This window comes from Tursiops truncatus, chromosome 19 (assembly GCF_011762595.2).
Source record: "Tursiops truncatus isolate mTurTru1 chromosome 19, mTurTru1.mat.Y, whole genome shotgun sequence".
NCBI lineage: Eukaryota > Metazoa > Chordata > Mammalia > Artiodactyla > Delphinidae > Tursiops > Tursiops truncatus.
Genome location: NC_047052.1, coordinates 10,502,867 through 10,529,996, shown reverse-complemented (window position 1 = coordinate 10,529,996; position 27,130 = coordinate 10,502,867). Strand labels below are relative to the sequence as shown.

Genomic DNA, 27,130 nt, shown 5'->3' with positions numbered 1-27,130 from the left:
CCACTCCTGGGCATTTATCCAGAGAAAACCATGGTTCGAAAAGATACATGGGCCCCCAATATTCACTGCAGCACTATTTACAACAGTCAAGACATGGAAGCAACCTAAATGTCCATCAACAGAGGAATCGATAAAGAAGATGTGGTACATATATACAATGGAATACTATTCAGCCATAAAAACGAATGAAATAATGCTATTTGCAGCAACATGGATGGACCTAGAGATTATCACACTAAGTGAAGTCAGTCAGACAGAGAAAGAAAAATACCATATGATATCACTCATATAGGGAATCTAATTTTTAAAAAATTATACAAATGAACTTATTTATAAAACAATCATGCAGATTTAGAAAACAAACTTACGGTTACCAAAGGGGAAATGTGGCAGGCAGGGATAAATCAGGAGCTTGGCAGTGCTTTGTGTCCACCTTGAGGGGTGGGATAGGGAGGGTGAGAGGGAGACGCAAGAGGGAGGAGATATGGGGATATATGCATATGTATAGCTGATTCACTGTGTTATAAAGCAGAAACTAACACACCATTGTAAAGCAATTATACTCCAATTAAGATGTTAAAAAAATAAATATGTAAACACACACATACACAAATTAGGAGCTTGGGATTAACACACACACACACACACACACACTACTATATATAAAGTAGATAACCAACAAGGACCTACTGTATAGCACAAGGAACTCTACTCAATACTCTGTAATAACCTCTATGGGTAAACAATCTGAAAAAGAATAGATACATGTAGATGTATAATTGAATCACTTTGCTGTACACCTGAAACTAACACAACATTGTAAATCAACTATACTCCAATATAAAAAAAAAAAAAGACCTGAGAGGGTTGGAAGACTATTTCCTAAAGACAGCTGCTCTCAATTGTGAAATCTTTGCAGGACCTTCTATCACACAGACAGAGATGACAGGACCTAGTGTCTCAAGTTCACAAGATAATGGGAAATTAACTCACGGTCAAGACCTAGGGCCAGGGTTGCAAACTCAAATATCTACTGGGACCAGAAGTTTCTTTTTCGTGAAAGATGTCAAAATCTATATTTTTATAAGAAATCATCTGATATTAAACCTCTGATCCATTTTTTAAAAATTATGAAGATCTGGGAGCTGGATTTGGCCTGTGGTTGCTGGTTTGCTCATCATGGTCTGAGGTTTAGGTTTTTAAAAAATATATCTGTTATATGCTCAGAAGGCAGAAGTATGGTAACAGTTAGAAACGTTATGCGCCAAGCACTCTGTAAGCACTGAAGTTATCTTAAATTCTTATGCTAGCACTGACAGTTAGCTGGTATTGTTTGCCCATTCTTACGAATGTGGACATTAAGTGACACAGAGGTGAAGATACTTGTCCAAGTTACATAGCTAATTACAAGTCTGTACTCTTAACCATACAATGGGTACAACATCTGACTTAGAATCCAAAGTTATGTTTAGTCTATATACAACGGAATATTACTCAGCCATTAAAAAGAATGCCATTTGCAGCAACATGGATGGACCTAGAGACTAACATACTAAGTGAAGTAAGTCAGACAGACAAAAACAAATATCATATGATATCACTTATATGGAGAATCTAAAAAAAAAAGATGCAAATAAACTTATTTACAAAACAGATATAGACTCATAGTCTTAGAGAATGAACTTCCGGTTGCCGGGGGAAGGGTGGGGGGAAGAGATAGATTGGTAGTTTGGGATTGACATGTACACACTGTTATATTTAAAATAGATAACCAACAAAGACGTACTGTATAGCACAGGGAACTCTGCTCAATACTCTGTATTAACCTAAATGGGAAAAGAATTTGAAAAAGAATAGATACATGTATATGTATAACTGAATCATTTTGCTGTACACCTGAAACTAACACAACATTGTTAATCAAATATACTCTAATATAAAATAAAAATTAAAAAAATAAAAAACGCAGTGCTTAAGAATCCGCCTGCCAATGCAAGGGACATGGGTCCTATCCCTGGTCGGGGAAGATCCCACATGTGGTGGAGCAACTAAGCCCATGCGCCACAACTACTGAGCCTGAGCTCTAGAGCCCACACACCACAACTACTGAGCCCACGCACCACAACTACTGAAGCCTGCACACCCTAGAGCCCGCGCAACACAACTACGGAAGCCCGTGCGCTCTAGGGCCTGCATGCCACAACTACTGAGCCCGTGTGCTGCAACTACTGAAGCCCGTACACCTAGAGCCCATGCTCCACAACAAGAGAAGCCACCACAATGAGAAGCCCGCACACCACAATGAAGAGTAGCCCCTGCTCGCTGCAGATAGAGATAGCCCGCGTGCAGCAACGAAGACCCAACACAGCCAAAAAAAAAAAAAAAAAAAAAATGTATTTCATAGCAAAAATTAAAATAAAATAAAATAGGGGGGGAAAAACTTTTCAAGGGGGAAAAAAGTTATATGTAGTCATACTTTTAAACTATCTTTTTTTAAATTCATCTTCCCTAGTAAATGTTTAAGACTAGTACCTTAAATAATAACAATAATAATAATAGTTGAATTAAGCTTATGTTTCCTTGATTCCAGAAGAGTATAGCAGTATGACTGGACTGAGAGGAGATATCATACTTGTAGATGGAAAAGATTTGGACTCCAACTCAACTCTGCTTTTTTCCTAGCTATGTGAGTTAGGCAAATCTTTTAACATTTCTTCACACTTCCTTGCTTATTTTTCTGGCAAGTCAGTGAGGTAGGTTTTCTATCCCAATTTTGCAAGTGAGAAATTGAAACTCCATGTCACTAACAGGAGTGCCTGGTCACATGAGTCCTCAGTACATGGTGGCCACGACTTCTACACAACCTCAAGCAAATCACGTGCCTCTGAAAGCGCACAATTAGCCTCATTTTACAAACTGGAAAAAGCAAACCCAGAGACGTGACGAGGACCAAAGAAAATGGACCCAGGATAATTGCGTTACAGCGTCATTTGCAGACATGGTGGCTGTTTTTATTATCCTCATCATTACCCACTTATTTTTTTTCTTTTCTCACCTCTAAAGAAATGATAGCTTACAAAAGTAAGGTGGTTTGCTATGACTAAGACTTTCTTAACATCAAGCAAGTGTGCTTTCTGTTATATCACTCTGCATGCCACAACTACTGAGCCCGTGTGCTGCAACTACTGATCTATGTGATGAACAGCCACAACGGATGGTCCCAACAGCAGACACACACAAACTGGAATCATGTAAAGACGATTCCTTATATTCCTCAGCTATCACAACAGCCAAGTGTACCCGTGAAAGGTGGGCATCTGCACGTGAACATCAACACATTCTCTCCGGGACCCGTTGGATCCCTGCCCGCTTCCCCCAGATGGAGCTGCTGTCTTTTCCCCTTTGCACTTTGAGATTTAGCCTATTAGGAAACAAATTTGAACTAGGATTTTTTTAAGCTAGCTCAAATCGGGGTCATCACTATAAATTCCGCAAGAGGCACTGAGAACTGAATAAAGAGAAGGGGCTTACTTCAAAGACCAGGGTCTCATTGGTGGGTCCCAGCGCGGACAGGCGTTCTGGGTGGTTGAAGGTGCGCTGGTACTCAAACACCGTCCCCGCGAAGGCGAACTCCCCTGGCCAGTCGATGCTCCAGCCCCCCGTGAGGTAATACTTGTGACTGAGGCTTCGGACGGCGAGGTAACTGGAGGATATCTGAAGCTCCTGGACCTCGATGCTGCGGGCGCCCGGTGGGACGGTGACAACCGGATAATATTCTAAGTGGAAAAGAACAGAGTATTTCTGACATCCACATCGTGCACTGGAGATGGGCTCAGAGACAGGTAGTGGCCATTTTTACAGAGTGGGGAGTTCGATCATCAGCTGACATTCATTTCTACTCTTATGAAGTGAAAACACTCAGTTATTTCATTTTCCAAGTGGTGGGAACACCAGAGAGAGAAAATGGGTGACCTTTTCCCAAGCACATGTGTGTGGACAGGAAACACTCTTCCCTTTTGCAGAACCACAAAGGCCATGCAACTTAAGGATGCTTTTTATTTTTAATCTACCTGGAAAAAACTTGGAGCCACCTATTCTCAACAGTGATGTGCAGAAGACAGGGCTCAAAGTTCAATTCTACTCAAGACAGAGAATTGCTTCAAATATTCATCTAACGTTGTAAGTGTGGACCATCTAAGTTCCATAATACATTCTTTGTTTAACAAATGCACGTGGGGCGTATGGCAGCCTGGTCAGAATATTGAAATTGCTAAGCAGAAAGGCGTTTGTTGAACACCCCTCTGGGATTTTTTTTTTTTTCTCGGTACGCGGGCCTCTCACTGCTGTGGCCTCTCCCGTTGCGGAGCACAGGCTCCGGACGTGCGGGCTCAGCGGCCATGGCTCACGGGCCCAGCCGCTCCGCGGCATGTGGGATCTTCCCGGACTGGGGCACGAACCCGTGTCCCCTGCATCGGCAGGCGGACTCTCAACCACTGCGCCACCAGGGAAGCCCTGGGATGTATGTATTGATGAAACTACTCACACGAAAAACCCACCAATTCTCCCTTGCTCTTGCATAAGCACTAAAAGCCATCATCTACTGTGTGTCAGGTGAGTTAGTAAAAGGCTCAAGCGTACTTAGCGTGACTTAAGTTTGCTCAGCAGCAAAGGGTGTGTCCCACCAATGACGGCACTGAATTTGCAGCATCACTTACCATTCGCTTTGTGCTGGTTGAGGTACAGGCCTTTATAAATCTTGCAAGTTGAATTGTCACCTTTGCAAACACCACAGGCATCTGAAACTGCTTTAGAGCCAAGTTCATGATCGCATCCCACTGGCTGTAACCAAAAAAAAAAGGGAGAAAAGTCAAAGACTATAGAAGCCAGTAGCTTAGAATAACCAAGAGGTACATGGTTTTCCATATTTACTGAACATTAGGAAGGTAGGGCAGCTTTATGGTTAAAAGCAGAGTCTCAAGTTTGACCAGGCATTCAAAGCCTTCCTCTGTCATGACTGGATGTAAGATTAGGTAAGTTACATAACTTACAGACATCTGTAAAACTGGAATGAAACGTCACCACTGCTACTAATGGGAGGGGAATTTATTCAGGCCAGCTCTACCAGTGAAACATAAAAATGCTGGGACACCACCCCCTTCCCCACCACGAACACACACACAACCCTTAAAAGATCACAGAGCTCACAATCCAATTAAGACCAAAGAGAAAGTGGATACCGGAAGGAAAAGAAAAACTAATCCGAAATAAACAGAGTGCTCTTTCCAAACACACTTATGAGGTTCTAATCACAGTGTGAAAATACTTAGTGAACACGAAAGAAAAGTCTACTACTATTATTTACATTCTAATTGAATTTTGACAACTACTGTGTAAAGTAGGATATATCATCATCTCCATATGTGGAAAGAGTGAAAAGGCAACTCAAAACACTGGACGGGGGTCACGCAGAAATTAAGAGGGAATTTGGAGATAAAACTCACATCCAACTGGAAAATGTTACCCTCTTCCCCCCTACACCACCTGCTTTTATCCAGACCCAAGAATCTCTTGGAACACTTCTCACGCTATGCATTTGACAGGAGGCAACACAAGCATGACCATACACCCCAAAGCAAAGATGTTCTCTTACTTCACAAATCCCATCAATGCAAACATCATTTTTGTGTGGGGAGCAAGGAGTTCCGTCTTTCACCTTGCTGGACATGGCAAAAAAGAATTCAAAGTTCTCAGCCTTGCAGTACAGCTTACATCGATCTTCCTCTAGAAGCAAAGAGACCAAAAGAGGTCATGGTCAAGAGGAAATCATAGAAAAATGACACGAGTACCAAAAAGATGAGTTAAATTTAATTAGAAAGCTATTATGATCAAGAAGGAAGATGTTACACACAGTTTTCTGGCGGGGTGTGTGTGCAAGGGCGTGCCCGAGGGCACATGTGTGTGGCTTTTAAAAACATGAGTTCCTTTTAGTAGTCCATATAAAGTCTGCTTTAACATTGATACATGAGAATTTTATTTCTCTAATCCTAAGTAAGAGCCATAATACACGTGGTTGGTGGGTTGTGTCACTACCCTCCTTGGATAGTAGATACTTAAGGCTTTACAGGCCCTGAGGTCAGCCATTGACAATACATAAATGAAGGACTATTGCTGTGTCCCAATAAAATGTTATTTTTAAAAAACGGGCCAGATTTGGCCCACAGGTCATAGTCTGCTGACTGTATTTAGGACACGGATTATTTTACGTATTTATTCAGTCTGTTAACAGGGAAAATTCTAGGCACTTTGGAAAAAAGGCATATGGTCAATAATGTTTATAAAACATATAGAAAAGAATCATATCATGAAAAGGAGGAGAAAGCAAACAAACTAAACATTCAGGCTAAAAAAATGTAATTTTTATTGATCATTAAGTCCCTGAGAAGTTTCTGGTATCACAGGCAAAAACAAAGAAGTATTATCTCTATAGAGCACTTGTTATCAGAAAGGAGTTGTGCCTATTTCTCCAACAGAAAGAGTTCTTTTTTGACCAGGAATTCCAGATGACGTTTCTCCCATGAGACCTGACGTGCAACTGTGTGATATCCCTGATAACAGTTTTACAACAAACGTGTAAACAGTTTGCAAACGGTTGTGCTTCACAAAATCTCTCAATAAAAGACAAAGTCAAAAATATGAAGGCAGTGGAATTATTATGGTCCAAACATGCAGCCATGTGGATGGATTCCATTTTTTTTCTCACCTAGGAATTCTTTCTAATAGAAGTTTTATCTCACGCCTCCTACCCTGTGCATATGAGATTAGGAAGCTGGAAGACATGTTACCCTCTTTTTTCTCCCTCATTCCCAGGAATTAACAAGTTCTAGAAAGTTCAGTTTTTCCAGTACAGGTTCCTGGGAAAGTTTAGGAACTAGTCTATTAGAAACAAACAAAGAAGCTGGGGCAGGGGATAAATTAGGAGTTTGGGATTAACAGATACACACTACTATATATAAACAGATAAACAACAAGGTCCTACTCCATAGCACAGGGAACTATACTCAATATCTTGTAATAACCTGTAATGGAAAAGAATTTGAAAAAATATATATACACATACATATATATATATACACACCAACTGAATCACTTTCCTGTACACCTGAAACTAACACAACATTGTAAATCAACTATACTTCAATTAAAAAAAAAGAAACAAGGGGCTTCCCTGGTGGCGCAGTGGTTGAGAGTCCGCAGGGGACACGGGTTCGTGCCCCAGTCCAGGAAGATCCCACATGCCACGGAGCGGCTGGGCCCGTGAGCCATGGCCACTGAGCCTGAGCGCCCGGAGCCTGTGCTCCGTAACGGGAGAGGCCACGACAGTGAGAGGCCCGCGTACCACAAAAAAGAAAAAGAAAAAAAAGAAAAAAAGAAACAAGAAGAAGGAAACTCATCACTGGAAGACAAAGACTGTCTACGTTTATGAATAAATTCTTTCCCAAACTGCATGAATGGCACAGACCTTCAAATCATGGTCAGTCTTTTCGATTTTAAATAAGTATCAAAAGGAGAAGAGGGAAGGATGAGAAGGCCTTAACTTTTCTGTCTCCCACTCTAGGATGTGCGACCCTAAGTGTCTGTTTTTTATTCTTTATTTTTATTTTTTGGCCAAGCGGCATGTGGGATCTTAGTTCCCTGACCAGGGATAGAACCCATGCCCCCTGCAGTGGAAGCGCAGAGTCTAAACCACTGGATCGCCAGGGAAGTTCCTGGGGTCTCTGTTTTATTCAATGTACTCGCCTCTGTATCTAGCAGGGTGTCTCCCAGGCAGTAAGTACTCAGTCAACATCTGTTGAGTGAATGAATGAAATGCCAGGCTCCCTACCTGGTAAAAACTGCAATAATATTAGTGAAAGAAATTTGAAATCAAAAACCATTTTATAAGTCACAAAGTTTTTCTGCTTCACTTTCTCTTTATGTATTCAACCCACAACTTATCTAAAGGATGATAACAACAGATTCTGTGCACACTATATTTAAAGGAAGATGTGGGAAAGACCAAGGATTATCCAAGAAGACAAAGCAAAGGAAGGACAAGAGAGTCTTGGATAAAGAACCATAGATGAGAAACATGGAATTAGGGGCGAATACAGCCAAGAGAAAATAAGTCTTCAAGTGTCAGAACTGAGAGCAACTGCAGCTATCCTAAATGTTCGTGGGAACCTGCTGCATGATACCCTTCCTAGGTAATTTCTTAGTTCCTGATAGAATGTCTCCAGTTGATAGAGCATTTACTGCTCAGGATGGGACACGCTTCCATTAAGGACAGTTGATATTTATTTATTCATTTGTTCCAAAAGTTATAAATATGTTCCAAGTGCTGTTCTTAGATGAGAGAGATACAAGCATACTCAAAACGGACAAAGGCTTCAACCCTGGGGAACCTAATAATTCTTGTGGGGAGAAAGATAATGAATAAATGCCAATATAATATCAATTCTCGCACCAAGAGCAATGCAGAATAAAGCAGGCAAAGGATTCAGAAAATGACAGGAAGGAAGGTCTCTCTGAGGACACAGCCATAGGAACCATAGGAATTTCTGAGCACGTGAATTAATTCTGTTTTCAGAAGCAATTTCCAATAAATTGAAATCTCCCTCTGTTCAATCTCTCTGAATTTTTGAAGGGAACTAGTTTCTCTCCTACAGTCAACATCTGTCAGTCCCTCACTGCTTTCTCCTAAGACACAGATTTCAGAATTTTAATGTCAGTCCCAATTTGTGCTTTTAGACAAGCAGCTTTTGGACCCAGAACCAGATTCACACTCCTGCAACGGCTGGGCTGGTGTTAAGCAAAGCTGAGTACCACCCCCTTTGATTTGGAGATGTTACTTGTCATAACGATGTCTCTGATTGCATTAGCTTCTTTTCGGTCTCTGATCATATAGGTTCATTCTGAGCTTTCGCACAGAAGCAGCCCTCCATCTTATTTCCCATGAATTATCATTAAATTTGGTCTCTTCCCATCCTGCGTATGTACAACTGCGATTCACGTTAGTCCCTTTTCCAAAGGAAGAGTGGATGAGTTTTGATAAAGCAAGTGAATGGAAAAAATGAAAAGGAAACAACCAAAATGGTGACAGCTTATTCTGCACAGGTAACGCAAAGTACGTTAAATTTGGTACTTGTACTTTGTACACATGGTAACTAAAATAAATTCTGATGCTCAGCTAAGATCAAATCAACATAAAAGGTCAAATACAAGCCATTACTTTAAGGTATAATAAGTACCAAGAACTTAATACAGAGACATTTTCTATTCATGATGCGTGTGTGTGTGTGTGTGCGCGTGTGCGTGTGTGTGTACACTCTGCAAACAGGCCTTTCCATGCTTGTAATCATCTACCACCTCAGGTACCGAGTGTGGTGTCTCTATGGGGCATATATGGTTTCATGAGTTTTTGGTCTGGACAATTCATACCAATTTCAATTAACATCCCTGGGAGACTTAATCGCTGAAATGTCAAAGGTAAGTTTAGAAACGTAAGTGCATTCCAAACACATGAACTCTTAGACTTATACATGTGGGAGGAAAGGGGTGTCTTGTGAAAAAAAAAAAAAAAAGTGTGGAAAAATAAACAAAACCTAAAGAAGTGAATGAAAAACTGGGCCAGGACGGGTCTGGGGAATGAAAGGTAAACATGGAAACTTTTTTACACAAGCAGCAATTTCTTCTGTGCTGTTCATTCACGTTACTGTTCACGTAGAGACATACTTGTTTGAGGTTCGTAGAGACCAAATTACCTTCCACTTTCATATAGGGTTTCCACTGGTAGAACCATCCACGGAAAGGTTTGCTGTTATATTCTGCACACTGCTGGGCTCGAAAATCCAAGCTATTTTCATTACAAGGGTTAATATTGCACAGCTGATATACACGGCTAGAGCCATGACAGAACTTGCCACCATACTGCGGCCTAAAAAGAAAATTAAAGATCTTCAATACTAGCAATCAAAAGGCTATTAGTCACAGGCAATAATATAAGGAGGGACAGTCAAGATGATCATGGTCACAGTGTATGCAGTCCATTACAAAAATGGAAATATGTAGTCTACTACCCTTATGTCCCAACCCTTCTTATACCCATGGCAGACATAACTAATCAATCAAGGATTTTTCTTTTTCTTTGCTTTCTTTTCTCAGCATAGCCCTTGGGCAGCCACTACCACTGCTCATCAATTTCCATGTTAGACCAAACTTACTTGCCACCTCTGAGCCAATTTTTACATTCTGGCGATTTCCATAAAGACTGATGAAGGCATATTCTTGACACTCATCCTATCACCTCATGCGTTAGGGAAATCTGTAAACACACCTAAATGTTCTTGTTAATGCAGATGTGTGCTTGTGTGCTACACATGCAAACACACACGCCCCATTTGTTGGCATCAAAGCTCTTCCAACGCAGACCCAACTCCTCCCCAGCTTGTCTGCCATCTCTGACCACTCCCATAATCTTCCTACAGCTTGCCATGCACCTGCTGTGATGTAGAACAGCGGTCCCCTACCTTTTTGGCACCAGGCACCAGTTTCGTGGAAGACAATTCTTCCAGGAACCGGGGTGGGGGGCGGAAGGCAGGGGATGGTTCAGGAGGCAATGCGAGCCATGGGGAGCGGCAGATGAAGCTTTACTCCCTCACCCGCCACTCACCTCCTGCCGTGCGGCCCGATTCCTAACAGGCCGTGGACCGGTACCAGTCCGCAGCCCGGGGGCTGGGGACCCCTGACGTAGAAGGTCAGTCAGGACACTGAGGATATTACATGCCATATTTTCCAATCCAGCTTTGTCAGTCACTGAGCTGATAGCTTGATGACTGTCAGACTCACGTGTGCTTTATTCTAATTGATTCTAAACGCTGGGGGAAAAAACATGTCCTTGTTTTCATCTGCATCATCACTTTTTAACGTTGCAGGTGGCCTGCTCCTTTCCTGCCAAGCACAATGGGAAATGGATTTCCAGAGTAGGGAATCCCATTAGAACATAAATAATTGTGATCTAATGGCAAGCTCTTTAAGATCTCGCTAGGCAGACTGCAAAAACCAGAAAGCAAAATAAAAAGGAGCGTCAGCCACACTGAAAGTTACCAGGGACACCTTACCCAGCTGACTCCTGGCACAAAGCAATTGCTTCTTTTCATTCCCACTTTTTTTTGGAGCTTTCTCCTAAGGCTAGACACCAACTACAGATCACCTCGTACAAAAGCTCAGGGCAAACATGTAACATGAAAGAAGGCTCCAAGTTAATAAATTTCTGTGATTAAAATTCCTTGTCTCTTTAGGAAGCACAGGAATGCTATAAAACTCCCCTGGATTTGCTTCGGCACATTTTATCAAATTCTCCTATGCTAAAATGGATTCAACAGAAACGGGAAGTGTCACACCGCCAGAATGAGATTTTTCAGCTATTTCAAAACATTCTGGAACAACTACTAAAACATTCAGCAGTCACTGTGCGAGATTAAATCCCTGAAGACTTCTTAAATCATTATCCGAAAAGCGTTTCGAAAAACCTTAAAGTGCCACATGAGAGCCTTACTCTATTCCCGGTCATCTTCATGAGTCATAATTAAAATTTTCTCAGCGTAAGTCTTTCTTGTCGGAGAGTTTACAAATAAGCTTCATTTAGACTACTCAAATTCAATAAAGTGAAAGAGGACCACGTGTGACTGCTTCAACTCAGACACTGTAACATGGGAAAGACCTCAAAACTCATAGAGCCATCCCCTCATTTTATAGATGAAGTGGAAAACGGCTAATAGAGCTTCCAAAATGTGCTCAGTGAAGGTCACATGTCTAGAAAGAGACAGAACAGAGCTCGACCTCATCCCTTTGCGCTCTCCCGGATGCCGGTCCTGCCCTGCCAGGCATGCATTTAACTGAGTTAGGCTACAGGGGCGGGGCATGAGAGGACCGAGAGGGAGACAGTGATGTCCAATGGTTAGGGAACTGGCCTTGGACAGTGAAGCAGACCTGAATCGAAACAGTCCCTGCCCTTTCCCAGCTTAACTTTAGGTAATTTTAGTTAACCACCTAATCTGTAAAATGAGGACAGCTGTGATGATTACCTGAGAGAATGTTGGTAAAGAATTTCGGGCAGAGTCTACAGCCCAGCTAGCACAAATAAACGGTAACTATTTTACAGTGCTTTCTACTTTTAATGACTGGCAAAAATTTGGACTTTGCCATCAAATCCTCAATTACAGATACATTTTTTTCTGCAGCTTTGAACGTGAGTATTAGGATAAATTAACAGAAAATTCTACCATGATGGCCCTTGGTACAATGAGTTCTTTATCATTAAAAACAAAAAACAAAAACACCAGAAAACAAATATCTAGGCACCCGATTTTTTCTTTGTATTAAGCTACTATAAAGTACACCCATATTTGCTTCTGCATAATTTACCAAGTCCTGACTACAAATGGTTATATATATATAACATACATATACACATATACACACATATATATTTATACATACATATATTTACATATATATGATTTACATACACACACGGACACATATACATAAATGATAGTCCTGGGCCCTCTGCAGGCTTTCTCAATAAAAATACATGAGGAGGGATATCAAGAAATCAGTGCTTTTTAAAGTACACTTGATGATTCTGATAATCAGCTGAGCCCAGAATTTACTGGTTGAAAAATGGGCCAGAGATATGATTCAACGATTCTCCTGGCACTGTGACTCCAGTGGCATGACATTCTTTCTCAAATCGACTCACGTTTTAGGAGAGTTCTAGAATGCCTTAGCAAGCTTACTTATCACTATTTGAATTATTTTACTATTTGAATTTTCACTATTAATTTTCTTGAACAGAGTGTATAGGCATTTCACGAGGCTCTCTTCCAGGGACCCAGAAAAAATGTTCGCTGTAAGGATTAAGACAGTGGGATCTTGGTCTGACTCTCCCATGTCCAGCTTGGTGACCCAGCAAGAGCTGCTCCTCTGAATGGGACCCTCTGTCTCCCCTGGTTACCCATTTGCAAAATAACTAGAGGAAACAACAGGTTTCAACTCGCGTATCTGTTCTAACCTGATTGGGAGCAAACGCCTGGAGAAGTCTTTTGAGGAGGCACAGTGGGGAGGCTTTGATCAATTAATAAGGTCTGTCACAGACATGGACGAAGAAGAAGGGCCACATTTGCCAGGGACTGGCCATTCCAGAACCAGATAACCTTTCAATTCTTTTGAAGCTGAAAAGTTGGATAAATCCATGACCCAACCAGAAATAATTCATTTTTTATGAAACAAACTATGTTCTGAGAAAACCATCATTACTGTGCAATGAAATGCTCACCTTGCTTTTCACGTGAAAAAATGAAATGGTTCGGCTGATCTGAACAGACCAAGCGTTTAAACTGAAGCAAGCGAGAAATAAGTAACTTGAAAGAGGGAGGAAAAAACAGCTTTACGACAACAATGTGAAATAAGAATGGAGGACTGATTCAATTGTCGTGAAGCAGCCGATCACTTACTTGTTTTAGTTGTGACTTCGTGCATAATTAAAGAGAATCCTGATCAGCCTTAATCTTGTTTAAAATGATAAAACTGCACCCAGTAGAACTACTCGAGTAATTAATTCTTTTATAGACATCTCTGAAGTTACAGTATGCTATTTCCATGAACAAGGCCCTATTATAATGAGTGTTCCCAATCCCACAGATATGAGAGAGGTTTTAATTTAAATCTCAGGGGCGTCATTCATGCACTTCACCGGCAGGGTTATTAAATTAGGTAATCTCTTTCTTTCTTGGGAAAGTAGCGAGATTGTAAAATGTTGCGATGTATGAAAACCAGATTCGTGAAATATGTTGCAAAAATGAAAAGTAATACAATGATTTCAACAATTCTATCCAAGACACGGGCTACATTCAAAGGATGAGGAGGGTGTTTTTAATAATCTGGTATAAACTGCAAATGTATCACAAGCCTCCCTACCATTAGATCTAGTTATTGGGTCAGATTAGAGCAGAGCATCTCAACTGGGAATGACTTTGCCCCCTACAGGATGCTTGGCCAAGTCTGGAGATATTTTCGTTGCCATAACTTGGAGGTTGGGGGGAGGGGGACTCATCCTACTGGCATCGAGTGGGTAGAGGTCAGGATTGCTACTAAACACCCTGCCACATACAGGACAAACCCCCAAAACAAAAAAGTTTCAGCCTAAAATGTTAAGAGTGCCAAAGCTGAGCGATGCTAGATCAGCCTGAGATACTGCAAGCACCTAACAAGCCATGGTCAAAGCATCTCCAAACCCTCCCTTACATTTTGGAACAAACTGGCCTCTTGATCCAGCTCAGATTAAGTACGATTTGTCTTTTCAAAAATTTCCTTTTGCTCTAAGTTCATTATTTATTTAAATTTGCAATCCACCAAACATTTATGCAATGCTTGCCACGTACCAGGCAATTCTGAAAAGCCCTTTACAAGTACCAGCTCAGTTGAGGGAGGTCCCATCATTATCCCCTTTTTACAAATGAGGGACCCAGAGCAGGGAGAGTTAGCCGTCCAAGGCCGCCTAGCAAGGAAGGGATGGACAGGAGGCCCGCTTAGGTTCCTGGGCTTGAGAGTCTCTGTTCTCAACCTCCATGCTATGTCACCAACCGAATCGTGTGGTAGAATTAAACCCACTAGTTTTTCAGGGTCCCATCAGTTTCTTCTCACCCCCACAGCCTTCTCCAGAGTCCAGTTTCATCAGGAAGGCCTCTGCTCGCTGCTTCTGAGCACTGACCCTCTGTTGCCCGTGTTCCTGGCGAGTTCAGGATGAGGATGATGAAAACCACATGGGCCCCAGAACCTTCTGCCGAATGCCCACTGGATGCTCCCCAGCGTGCCGGGAATTCTAGAGACGCAATCTCTAATCCCCCCAAACCATGTGAGGTGGGCGCTGTCATCTCCATTTTATACATAAATCCAACCTCCAAGTTCAAGCGATCTTCCCAAAGCCACACAATTAATAAGTGACAGACCCAGGATGTGGAGTCATATCTTTCCATCTCCAAGTTCTGAGCTCTTTCGACATCACCACTCCAGTCAGGAAATGTACATCTCACACTTGTTTCACATGGGAATTAGAGCAGATAAAAGTAACCTAAAACCACCTTCATCTCACTGAGCACAGAGGGCAGCTCAGACTCCCAGCACCACCAGATCAGATGGTGCTCGCAAGCCAATCTCAACCCAGGGAGGTTTTGATCAGTCCTCCCAGCATTTGATCTTTCTAAAGAAAATTGAGTTTGTTGTCAATATTTTAAAAATTGGGAAATTTCACACAACAGTGTTTCGGATTTCTGGTTTCTCTCGAAAAGTCAGGCTGATCTGTCAACACATGTTGATGTACATTCCTGTAAGGCAAAAATCAGCATACTTTCTCCAGTTCATCAGTTTGCAACACACACACACATACACACACAGAGTCTACCAGCCAAGCTTCTCTGTCCTACAATATCCCAGGCATGCAGCTGTAATTTAGATGCAGAAAGTAATTCACACCATTACTGGAGTCCGTGACAGCAGACTCACACAGAGAATAACTCCTTTGCTGTTTTGAGGTTTCTGCCCATCATACCTCCCCCAGTGCATACAGCCTTTATATACAAGCAGTAAAACCCTCATTCTTTGATTGCTATTAAGCAGATGGAATAAAACTACAGTTATAAACAGGTATAAACAAGACAGACAAATATGCAAATATGTAACAGGCTGAAGGTTCATGCCTTACAAATGCTGACTTCGTGTCAGAGCCTTACTTGGGGTTATTGCAGTGTCTCTCCTGATACTTCACGCCTCCACCACACGTTCGGGAACATTCTGACCACTTCGACCAGGCGGACCACTGGCCTTGGATAGGCCGAGGCCCGTGCTCCCCAAACTTGACACACTGGCCTTGCCGACACCACTGTGAAAAGAATGTGTGACTTTCAGAGACCACCTGGGAAAGCACGCGGAGATGCCTTGATAGCATCCCTTTCGCTGGCTGTGCTTACACGCTGGTACCCTGCCTTCCCCACGTGCATTCTGAAAGGCTGACATCTAGGGAGAAGGGGCATTTGTCACCAGAAGGCTGAGTATAACAGGACAGGCTTTGCAAGCTGTCCAGGTGACGTGTTCAGATAAGGATCTACCCTCCCGCCTACGGAGGCAGCGCAGACACGAAGGCGAGCCTCCCCTGACATTTGGAAACAATGGGGCTCAGAGAACCCTTGGGCTCATTTTTCTTCCGGGAGAATCAGCTTTTCAGATACGAACACAGAATTTATCATGATTATCACATCCGAAAGACAGATCTAAGTATGCATACGTTTTTATTTCAAATCATCCCTAGAGAGCATTTCTGTTGAAACCGAGTAGCTTTCAGGCTACACAAATTGTGTTTTTAGATAACACCTTTGCCCTTCTGTCTGTATGAAAGGTCCCTGTGTCAGACCCTCTGATGACTCTGAACCGAGTGTCTTTTCTGAATCAGCTCTGGGTCTCTCATGTGCTGGTGATCTGCTCAGTCCGAGAGCTGTTTTCTGTGCTGACCTTTCCATTTGAGTTCTTCTTTGTCATCCAGTCCAGTTCTGTGGGTCACCTCTGTCCTCTGGGGTTGCACTCACCGCTGGGAGTGCTTTCTTTTTTGCCCCTGCAGCGCTTTTATTATGAGCAAGTTCTGCATGATTTAGAGCATAATTGCAGACTTGCCTAAAAGCCTCTGCAATTAGATCCAAAGGGTTGGGGTTTGGATCGTGCCAGGTTCTGCCGAGGAGTGGGGATCGGTTACAGAATTACGGGGAGTTGGTTACGCGTTCAAATCTCCACTTTTCCCCCGTGATACACTTGGCTTCGTGGCGGTCTGTTGTGAGGCTTGGTTGTTAGCGCGCTTTGACTAGGTCAAGAGATGGCTTCCTTCCTTCAGTTTCTTGCCATGTGCTGATGAATTCCTCTGTTTTCCATTTTTCTTTCCCCTGGATTAATTGCTACTTCAGAGTCTGCATGAAATCATATAATGTTGTTGAGAACTTTGACGGGGGAAGCAATGGGTCATTTGAGGATTTTGTCAGCCATAAGCACGAACCTGAATCTTCCCCACCAAGAATGGCTGCGTCTCTCAGGCACTGAGCTCAGTGGCTGGGACAAAATAATAACAAGAGCCAATACTAACAACAACAGCAGCTACAGTTTATTAAGTTGCTTCTCTGTGTGCACAATGGTGCTGGGGGGGAGATGGGGGAAAACTTCAGATGCAGTATCTAACGTAACCTTCACAAAGCACGTCGCAGTTAATAACTATTTTCTGAGTGAAAGAAATTTAGCAAAGAAATACTAACTTGCTCAGAGTCAAACTACCCAACTAGCTACACAACCAGCTGAGACTGGGTTTAAACTCAGTAGCCTAAGGACATATTTACTACTCACCTCGGAGGCAAATGACTGACCAATGCATCTTAACTCAAAATTTTTTTTATTTTTTAGAAATATGGTTTTGAGATCTGTTCCAATCCTTCAATTACTTTGCCTTTCTTTTATTTCAATATTCATCCTGGTATCAAGTTAAGCTGCTCAGAGATTTGTCTCCTCTGGCGTTTTTAATCAGTAGAGAAATCAGGAATACATAGGGATATACACACATACATGCATGATCTGCATGTTTATTACATATAAAGCGTAATACACAAGATATATACACATGTAGTTATATGGATCTATTCATATATGCTTCTATCACTGCTTCTAATTTCAAATTAAATGGCCATGACTTGGGCAAATACCTTTTATAATAGACAGCAAGCACAAACCTTTCTTTCCTCGTACACATAACCTAGATAGAAGTATGAGACTTTCATATCCTCACGTGTTTACCCGGTATTCGTGGCACAAATACCACTGAAGGACCAGCGAGAAGGGGGCAGGGAGGATTCAGGTGAGTTTCAGTTACAATGAAAGAAACAAAACATGGGGTGACTGTGACTCTACAGGACATGGCCCTGGCCTCATGGAGTTTACAGTCTAATGAATAGCCAATTACATCCCCTAGGGAAAGAAGACTCTAAGAACCATATCTATGAGTGCAGTGTAATTATACCGGAGTGAAGCTGGGTGGAAGTTACCAGAATGCTCTCAACTGAGGGTGACCTTACCGGTAAGGGCTTTTCCGCAGTTTATTATATAACCATAGTCTGGTGTATCAAAATAGTGAGATGGGGGCAGTGGTCTAGGGACATCTATTTTCTAATTCTGGCTTGATTAATCTCATGCTATATTAACTTAAGTCTAATCCAGAAGCAGTTTAGCCCCTGTCGAACTAGATCCTGGGTGTATTTGCATAACAGACCTTTGATCTATGCCATTTACCACTTATTTTCCTCATTTACTATATAAATCTTTTCTCGTACATTCCTCTCATGATTAATGCTGTTGCTTTCTTAATGAAAGAATGCCCACTAATCCTCAAGTTGCAAGTTCGCAACTTTGACACTCCAAAAATAAAAATGATGTGAGCAGTATTTGCATATTCGATTAATTCATTGTTTTGTATCACCACAGCTAAAACACCCTTCTGCACATTTTCGCTGAGAATCCTTACTGAGATTTCCTAAGACCAGGACATCTGATTAAAAATCGCATAGGATGCTTCAACTTTTTAAATGTTTATTTGCTTTAAAATAAAAAGAGTTAAAAAATAAAATCTTTTTAGAGGTACTGAAGAAATGCCTTAACGAATATCAGAAAGCATCTTCTCAATATTCATTTATTTCGTGTGTCTGTGTCTTTGCCTTTATTGCTGGTCTCTTCGAAAAAGTCTCTCTTTCACCCAACTGACGAACTTCAAATTCAAATTGCTTCACCCAACTGAAGAACTTCAAATTCAAATTCCAACAGCCATCTTGGGGTACCCATTCATCGTAGTTTATTCTAAGTGCACCCCTATTTCCAAGCAGGATTCATTTCTTATTCACTTGGGCTTCGATAGCAGCTACACGCTTCAAGAAGATGTGTTTAAAAAGAACCAAAGTTACTGGCTTCTGTGCAGGTTCCCCCATTGGACTGTAAATGTTTGAAGAGATAAAATGGAGTTTTATTTATCTCTGTAGATATTTCACTGATATCTAGTGGTCAAGAAGTTATGATGGAATTGAATTCAATTTAAGTGGCCAATTCTTTTCTACAGGCTTGGCTGTCTCAAGAGAGCCAATGGCAGAGACCGAAAAACCTGCAATATCTCCAGCTCTCTCATTGTTCACAGCTTCTCTGTCATGGTCTTTCAAAGTTATGCCCCAAATCTGGATCATTCTACTGGGACCTCAAGTGTATCTTTTTTTTTTTTTTTTTTTTTTTTTTCGGTACGCGGGCCTCTCACTGTTGTGGCCTCTCCCGTTGCGGAGCACAGGCTCCGGACACGCAGGCTCAGCGGCCATGGCTCACGGGCCCAGCCGCTGCACGGCATGTGGGATCTTCCCGGACCGGGGCACGAACCCGTGTCCCCTGCATCGGCAGGCGGACTCTCAACCACCGCGCCACCAGGGAAGCCCCATCCTCAAGTGTATCTTCCCCTCCAGACTCTACTGGGAAAGGGGAAGAAAAACAGAAACTCATATATGAGAGTCCTTCCTTCAAAACACAGAAATCTCCCATAATCTTCTGTAATAGAAATGGTTCTTAGGGTTGAAGATATTGTGAGCGAAAAGCCCTTCTGTACAACCTAGACGGAGACGCAGCTTGCCCCTCAAGAGATGCTGCTATAAGGGACAGGATGCTGCTAGCGGGCATGTCGGAAGCTCAATGACTGGTCCTGTGACGTGCATCACAGAGGCTCTGTATGCAGGCACGGTCCTTCCTTTGCTACTAAAGGAAATATCTGCTTCCCAAGGCTTGTCTACACTGAATCAAGTTTAAAAAACAAACAGTAAACAATGAAGCCTCCAGCTCACTGAACTAGAAACATCTGAACCCAAGCCTCCATCTACAAATGGAAAACAAAGGCAAAAGGAAAGAAACCTTCTTAAAAGATGGAGCCAACTCGGTTATATTCTCAGTGAGCTTTAGAATAGCAGCTAAAGAACGCTGGTTAATTGAGAGCAAAGTCCGAAAACAGATGAAGCCAAAGTGTTCCGGTCTGAGGTAACAGTACAAATAGTTTGGGTTCTATACTTTATGAAGTCTCTAGAACTAAAAACTAACAAGTAGGCAGTTTACCATACTCAAGCCACAAACGGTCCCTTCCGCGGCAGGCATGAACTTGGTCTCACACCTGTGGCCCGCTCGGTGGCACCAAAGTGATTTGCAAATGTCCTGAAAGGAAAGAAGGAGAAGGCGAGGGTGATGATGCAATAAAAACAAAGAGATCCAAAGCTGTTGTATCAAACATTCTATTTTCAGGTGGCCGAAATGCGACATTATCCAGAAAGTAGAGTCAAGTGAAGTTGGTAGTAGCAAGGTAACCAGTAATATGTCCTAGCAAATATGTAAGCAGGAAACTTCTACACTACCCATATATTCATGTGTGTTTAGTAATGACTGGGAGGTCACAATAGTTAATTTGGAGACTATTTGCCTTTTAACTAAGAGATCTGGTTTCTAACCGTCATCACCACCATCATCATCACCACCATCATCATCATTTAAGTAGAACAGACCAAGACTGGAATAATGCATGTCTGATTCAAATCCTTGTCCTGCATTTCCAGGTTGCAGGACCTATGGACATGTTATAGAAGTCCTTTAAACTGCAGTTTCCTCACCTGTGAATAAGTGATAAAATTAGCACATGCCTCAATAGGGTTGTTCTCAAGGATAAATGGTGTAAATGATCATCATCGTTCCTTCTTCACCTTTATAATAGTTTTCAAGCATTTGGACAATTTAATTCTTACACTAGGCCTAGGAAATAATGTAACTCTCATACTGGATTGTAGCAGGCAGAAGGATGGCCCCCAAAACAATCATGTCCTAATTCTTGGAACCTGTGACTATATTAGGTTATATAGCAAAGGAGAATTAAAGTTGCAGATAAAATTAATGTTGCTAATCCGTTGACCCTGAGATGGGGAAGTGCTGAGATTTTCCAGATGGGCCCAAGGTAATCACAAGGGTCCTTAAACAGGGAAGAGGAAGACAGAAGAGAACCGGAGAGATGGCAGCGGGGGGAGAACTCAGGGAGGTGCTGCTGATTCTGAAGATGGAGGAAGAGGCCGTGACCCAAGAATGCCAGCCACTTTGGGAAGCTGGAGAAGGCAAGAGAATGGCCTCTCTTCTAGACCTTCCAGAAGGAACACGACCTGGCCAACACTTGATTTTAGCCCAGTGTGATGCACTTCAGATGTCTACCTCCAGAACTGCAGGAAAATAAATTTGAGTTGTTTTAAGTCACTACGTTTGTGGAAATTTATTACAGCAGGCATAGGAAATAAATACTGTCATTAACACCATTTAGTGGTGAACAGCAATTCCTCTTATAAACTCATTGAGATGAGGAAACTGAGCAAGATACTGACAATTTCAAGCTGTAAGGTCCCCCAGCTGGTAAGTGGCAAAGGCAGGACTCAAACTGGCCTGATTTCAGAGTCCGGATCCTTGACCATTGCTCTGGACCTGGATGTACCACCGGACCTGGATGTACCACCAATGGATGCTAGAAAGCTCTCAACTTCTCCAGGCCTTGGCTGCCTATCTATAAAGGAGGGGGGGGGGACTTCCTTGGTGGCACAGTGGTTGAGAATCCGCCTGCCAATGCAGGGGACGTGGGTTCGAACCCTGGTCTAGGAAGATGCCACATGCCGCGGAGGAACTAAGCCCGTGAGCCACAACTACTGAGCCTGCGTTCTAGAGCCCGTGAGTCACAACTACTGAGCCCCCATGCCACAACTACTGAGCCCATGCGCCTAGGGCCCATGCCCCGCAACAAGAGAAGCCACCGCAGTGAGAAGCCCGCGCACCTCAACGAAGAGTAGTCCCTGCTCGCCGCAACTAGAGAAAGCCCGCGCACAGCAATGAAGACCCAACGCAGCCAAAAATAAAAAACTAATTAAAAAAAAGAAAAAAATAAAGGAAGGGGACTGAACCAGATTCCTTCCAGCTCAAAAGGTGGAGTTGCTTTTCAGAATGACATCATTAATGGAATGTCAAAATCATGAATCGCCAAAGTCATTCCATTTTGTTCACCACATTCTACTGACTAAGGTAGAAAGTGAACACATCTATTTTTGGGAAAATAGTAACGATGAGGGAGAATACAAAATGATTTTTGAGGTCACTTGTACTCCTGAAAATTCAATGAACCAGGCAGGCACCTGATTCTCCAAGCATTCCAGTTAACAGACATTTCATGGTTAGAAAATATGGTAAGAACATACTTAGAAATATTTCACAAAAAACGTGTTCCACGGGACTGAGAAAAGAAAACACAAGGAAACGAGAGATACAGGCAGTGAGCCTGGTCTTACGGACCGTAAAATTCTTCTCCCAAAAAGAGAAGGGAAGGACCTCCAGGACACTGCTTGGAAACACCACCACCAGCAGCAGCCCCAGATAGGCACCACACATGCTATTTCCAAAGCTCAATACAGCTCAGAAGACACAATATGGAAACATTTCCCATGGAAATGGACCTGCTACTGACATTAGTAGAAAGCCTAAGGCAGCCTTCCGACAAAATGAAATGAGGTTCATCATCTCCGTGTGCTCCCATATTGGGTCATAGGTGGGACAAGTTAAGCTGGGAAAAGGATAATCTACATCAAAATGGAGGAAAGGGAGGTAACCATTGAAACACAGCCGCAGTTCGAAAGGCTTTCAGAATTAAATTGTTTTCCCTCTTACAGCCAGGGGAAAGCCATAACCCACACCGGGAGCCCAGGTGGCAGCCACCCAGATGACCCCAGGGTGGACCAAAGCAAAGGAGACCCCCTCATTCCACAGCCAATGCCAAGCCACAGGGCTAAGGAAAGGGGGCAGCTGGAGAAGACCAGGAAAATAAAGCAAAACACAAAAACACAGGGATTCCAGAGTGAAATACGACAGGCTGTATGAACATGTTATTTCTTTTGCGGTGAAGTACAGAAGTCAAACGTAATTATAGCCAACGACATGCTCTGACGACCCGAGAGCCCTCTGAGAAGGCTTCCTTTCAAAGTAAACAGAAATGAGAGTTTGCACTTTTTTGCTTATTCTTCCCTCTTTTTTCCCCCAGCCTATTCATCTAACTTTTCCTTATCTATATAATTCCCTAGTCTTAAGTCATAATTTAAGGGAAAGGAAAATAACCACGGAGACTCCAAAGGTCTCAGGTTGCCTGGATGTGGCTCTTTAAGGAAAGAGTCTCTTTGCTGTATGTTGCTCTGTCCTGTCCCTGTTGGTCACCTTCTCCTGTTGTATTCTAAAGATTGGATGCCCCTTCAGGGGAAGCATGACATACTCAAAACGTTAATGGTCCTTGCATACCAAACTCTATCAAGCGTCTCAAACTTAACATGTCCAAAACAAAATTCCCCAGCTGTCCCCCCAGATCTGTCCCGTGTTCAGCCTTCTCCAGCTCACTAGCGTTTGCCAGATTAAGATCCACATACCATGGAGGATACACCAAAAAATGTGGATGGTGTATGCATAAACTTTTCTAATGGTTACGCATTTAAATTGCACTAGAAAAATATGCAATCCCATATAAAACTGGCGTTTTGGTGGTTATTATTTCTCAGGACTGGACTTTTATTTATTTATTTTTTTTGCAGTATGCGGGCCTCTCACTGTTGTGGCCTCTCCCATTGCGGAGCACAGGCTCCGGACACGCAGCCTCAGCGGCCATGGCCCACGGGCCCAGCCGCTCCGCGGCACATGGGATCTTCCCGGACCGGGGCACGAACCCGTGTCCCCTGCATCGGCAGGCGGACTCTCAACCACTGCGCCACCAGGGAAGCTCTGGACTTGTATTTTTTTTTTAAGTGAGTTGATTCATAGAAAAGCAACAAGTGAAAAATACTACAGAGATATGGCACCACTAATAAAGGTTATTGTTAAGGACTGAATATTAACGCTGAAGTTTAGGAAACACTGGTGTTAACTAATGAAGAAGAGGAAGCTTAACATCAATGTTGGTGATGCCGTTTGTTTAGCTTCCACCAAGGAAGCTTTTTTTTTTGTGGCTCTGGGCAAATGGAATACATTCTCTGAGCTCCACTTAAAAAGTGGGTGATAGGGCTTCCCTGGTGGCGCAGGGGTTGAGAGTCCGCCTGCCGATGAAGGCGATGTGGGTTCGTGACCCGGTCCGGGAAGATCCCACATGCCGCGGAGCGGCTGGGCCCGTGAGCCATGGCCGCTGAGCCTGCGCGTCCGGAGCCTGTGGTCCGCAACGGGAGAGGCCACAGCGGTGAGAGCCCCGCGTACCGCAAAAAAATAAAAAAAAAGTGGGTGATCATTCTCACTTCAAAAGGTTTTTGTGAAGATTCAGGAAAAGTAAAGTAAGTCTCTAAGTGGAATGCTTTATGTGGAGCACTCACTTGGCAATTGCTGGGGGTGACGGTGGATGGTGGTGACGGAGGACAGCAGTGATGGTGATAGTGATGGCGGTGGTGCTGCTGATGGTGGTGGTAATGGTAGTGGTGATGGTGGTGGACAAAAAGGAAGAGGGAGAAGAAAGGAGGAGGAGAAGGAATAGGAATAGAGAGGGGAAGAGGAGCTATAAATCTCCAAAATTTCCATGTATCCAGATACCTAGAATTTCCACGTTTCTCTTTGGATACTAGGAATTAACCAACTTAAAAATGATTCTACTTTTTAGGGATGTTGAGATGGTCAGTGATGTAGTTGTCAACCAGTTGGAACCATGCTTCTCTCATTTCTACGTCCTGGACTTTTGCGTCTTCCCATATATCTTTTTCACAGAAAGGTAATTCCTTCTTTTTTTTTAATTTTTAATTTTATATCGGAGTATAGTTGATTAACAATGTTGTGTTACTTTCAGGTGCAGAGCAAAGATGAATGGATAAAGAAGATGTGGTATATATACACAATGGAATATTACTCAGCCATAATAAAGAATGAAATAATGCCATTTGTGGCAACATGAATGGACCTGGAGACTATCATGCTAAGTGAAGTAAGTCAGACAGAGAAAGACAAATATCATATGATATCGCTTATATGCGGAATCTAAAAGAAATGATACAAATCAACTTATTTACAAAACATGTAAGTCTTTCTTGAACGAAAGATGACACAAAAATTTTGTTAAGATTACTCAAGATACACCTTGATACTCAAAAAAACAAAAGATTACTCAACATACATACAAAAGAAGTGTTAGGATTACTCAAGACACATACAAGAAAAGTTAGCTGCCAATGATCATGGTCCTATTACTGTAAAAGGCATATGTACGTCTTCTGAGGTGGTGATGATCTTATATGAATTACATTAAAAGGGAATATGAAACAATGATAACAAAAACAGTTACGAGCAGTAGGTAAAAGCTACTGTATCTAGATTTACTACTTGTGATAAAATCTTTGTCTACAGAGGAGGAATTTTCTTCCAAGGACGCAGTCAGATGGTATTTAAACCAGGCACGGTCTATAGGGGATAAGCCTGGATAATTCACTGACAGTAAAATTGCCACTTAATTATCACGCCAAACAGATGACATTGTAGAGATAACCCAGACTCTAACCCTTGGCCTCAGCAAACCAAATGTTTATACTTCTGGTAGATACACAGACACGCGATAGAATCTTAACGTACGTTTGAAATCACAAGCAAACGTACCTTCACAAAACCAAGGCTGCATAGCTTGGCTTTGGCTCCGAATTGCCACTTGCATTGTGTGTCAGCGTCATAAATCTGTCCTGGTAGTTGGTCCGGATATTTATACTGTCCTGTTTGCTTGGGCTCATCCACCAGACACCCAGCCTGAGGTGTACTGCAGTGATAACACATCCTTATTAGTTACCATGTCTATCTGTCACCTGGCCACACAAAACAACATACCTCTGAAGGCATTCATGTGAAGAAAAATGTAACATGGCAAAGAAATAGGTACATGCTTAAAGTTAAAAGAGTGAGTCCTGTCCCGTCTAAGAAGATGAAATTTGCACAACTGCAAAGGGTTTTTGTACATGGTACTGGAAGTTATAGCCATCCAGCTTGTGAAGCCTGACCTACTAGGAGATGGGAGAAGTCAGTACATTTGAAAACTTTCCCCAATAGTCTCATTCAACAATGTTCAACAAATTTGTCTGAGTGCCTACTCTGTGGTGAGTATTCAAGTTACAAAATAAACTAGTTAGAGACAGTTACTTGTCTTCAAAGAGTTGAAAGTCACGCTGTGTTTTTTACAGACAATGGGGCAGTGGTCAAAGATGTATTTTACCTCAAATAATCTTTATGAGCAAAAAATGGAAAAGATTTTGAAACAAATCAGGGAATCAGGAGAAAGGATGTGTTGAGCAAAAAAAAAAATCAGTCTTAATGGGATGGATTTTCATAGAAAGCACCTTATCTCCACTTACTTAAATAATTAAACTAGGATGTCACTGAGAGGTAAAACAGTATGGTGGTTATGTGGCATTTTGGAGTCAGACAGATGGGGGTCCTAGTCAACCACGCAATCCAGATCAACTCTTATACATCTCATTACTGACATAATTTGACTTCCATAAGAGTTGTTAACACATCAAGCGAGACAATGTAACATGCTCACCACAACGCAGGAAGCATTCAAAGTTAGCTTCTGTTGCTATGATTATTATTATACACAAAAAAGCATTTAACTATATCATAAAAATGATGGAAGTTCAATCTATACTAAATTGACTTTGATTTATAATATTTATTGATTTCATTCTCACATGAGATAGAAGAGATAACTTCAGGCCCCGGATCATAAATTTAAAATGAATTAGAAAATCTTCTATGTGCGAAAGTCACATAGCGAGAGGCTTGTCCATTTTTTACTGTCCTTTGGGGCATCATTTGGTTAGACATCCTTCCATTGAATCAGCCTTGCCTGTGTGTATGGCTAATTCTGTAAACATTTGCAAATAATAGGCACTGGCACAAGTTCAAAACAAAAAGTATCAGGGGA

The 27,130-nt window shown here is 42.2% G+C and overlaps 1 protein-coding gene across 1 annotated transcript in view; it reads right to left on the bottom strand.

Annotated features, from left to right (window-relative positions):
* Window positions 1-27,130, bottom strand: part of ADAMTS18 (ADAM metallopeptidase with thrombospondin type 1 motif 18) — a 161,103-nt gene that overhangs the window by 46,119 nt on the left and 87,854 nt on the right. The window contains exons 9-15 of the mRNA XM_073796769.1: window positions 25,813-25,966; window positions 20,254-20,349; window positions 15,828-15,976; window positions 9,801-9,973; window positions 5,651-5,781; window positions 4,716-4,839; window positions 3,532-3,776 (exon numbers count right to left, since the gene is read on the bottom strand). Of these exons, the coding sequence (XP_073652870.1) occupies window positions 3,532-3,776; window positions 4,716-4,839; window positions 5,651-5,781; window positions 9,801-9,973; window positions 15,828-15,976; window positions 20,254-20,349; window positions 25,813-25,966 (1,072 nt within the window). The remainder of the gene's footprint in view (window positions 1-3,531; window positions 3,777-4,715; window positions 4,840-5,650; window positions 5,782-9,800; window positions 9,974-15,827; window positions 15,977-20,253; window positions 20,350-25,812; window positions 25,967-27,130) is intronic.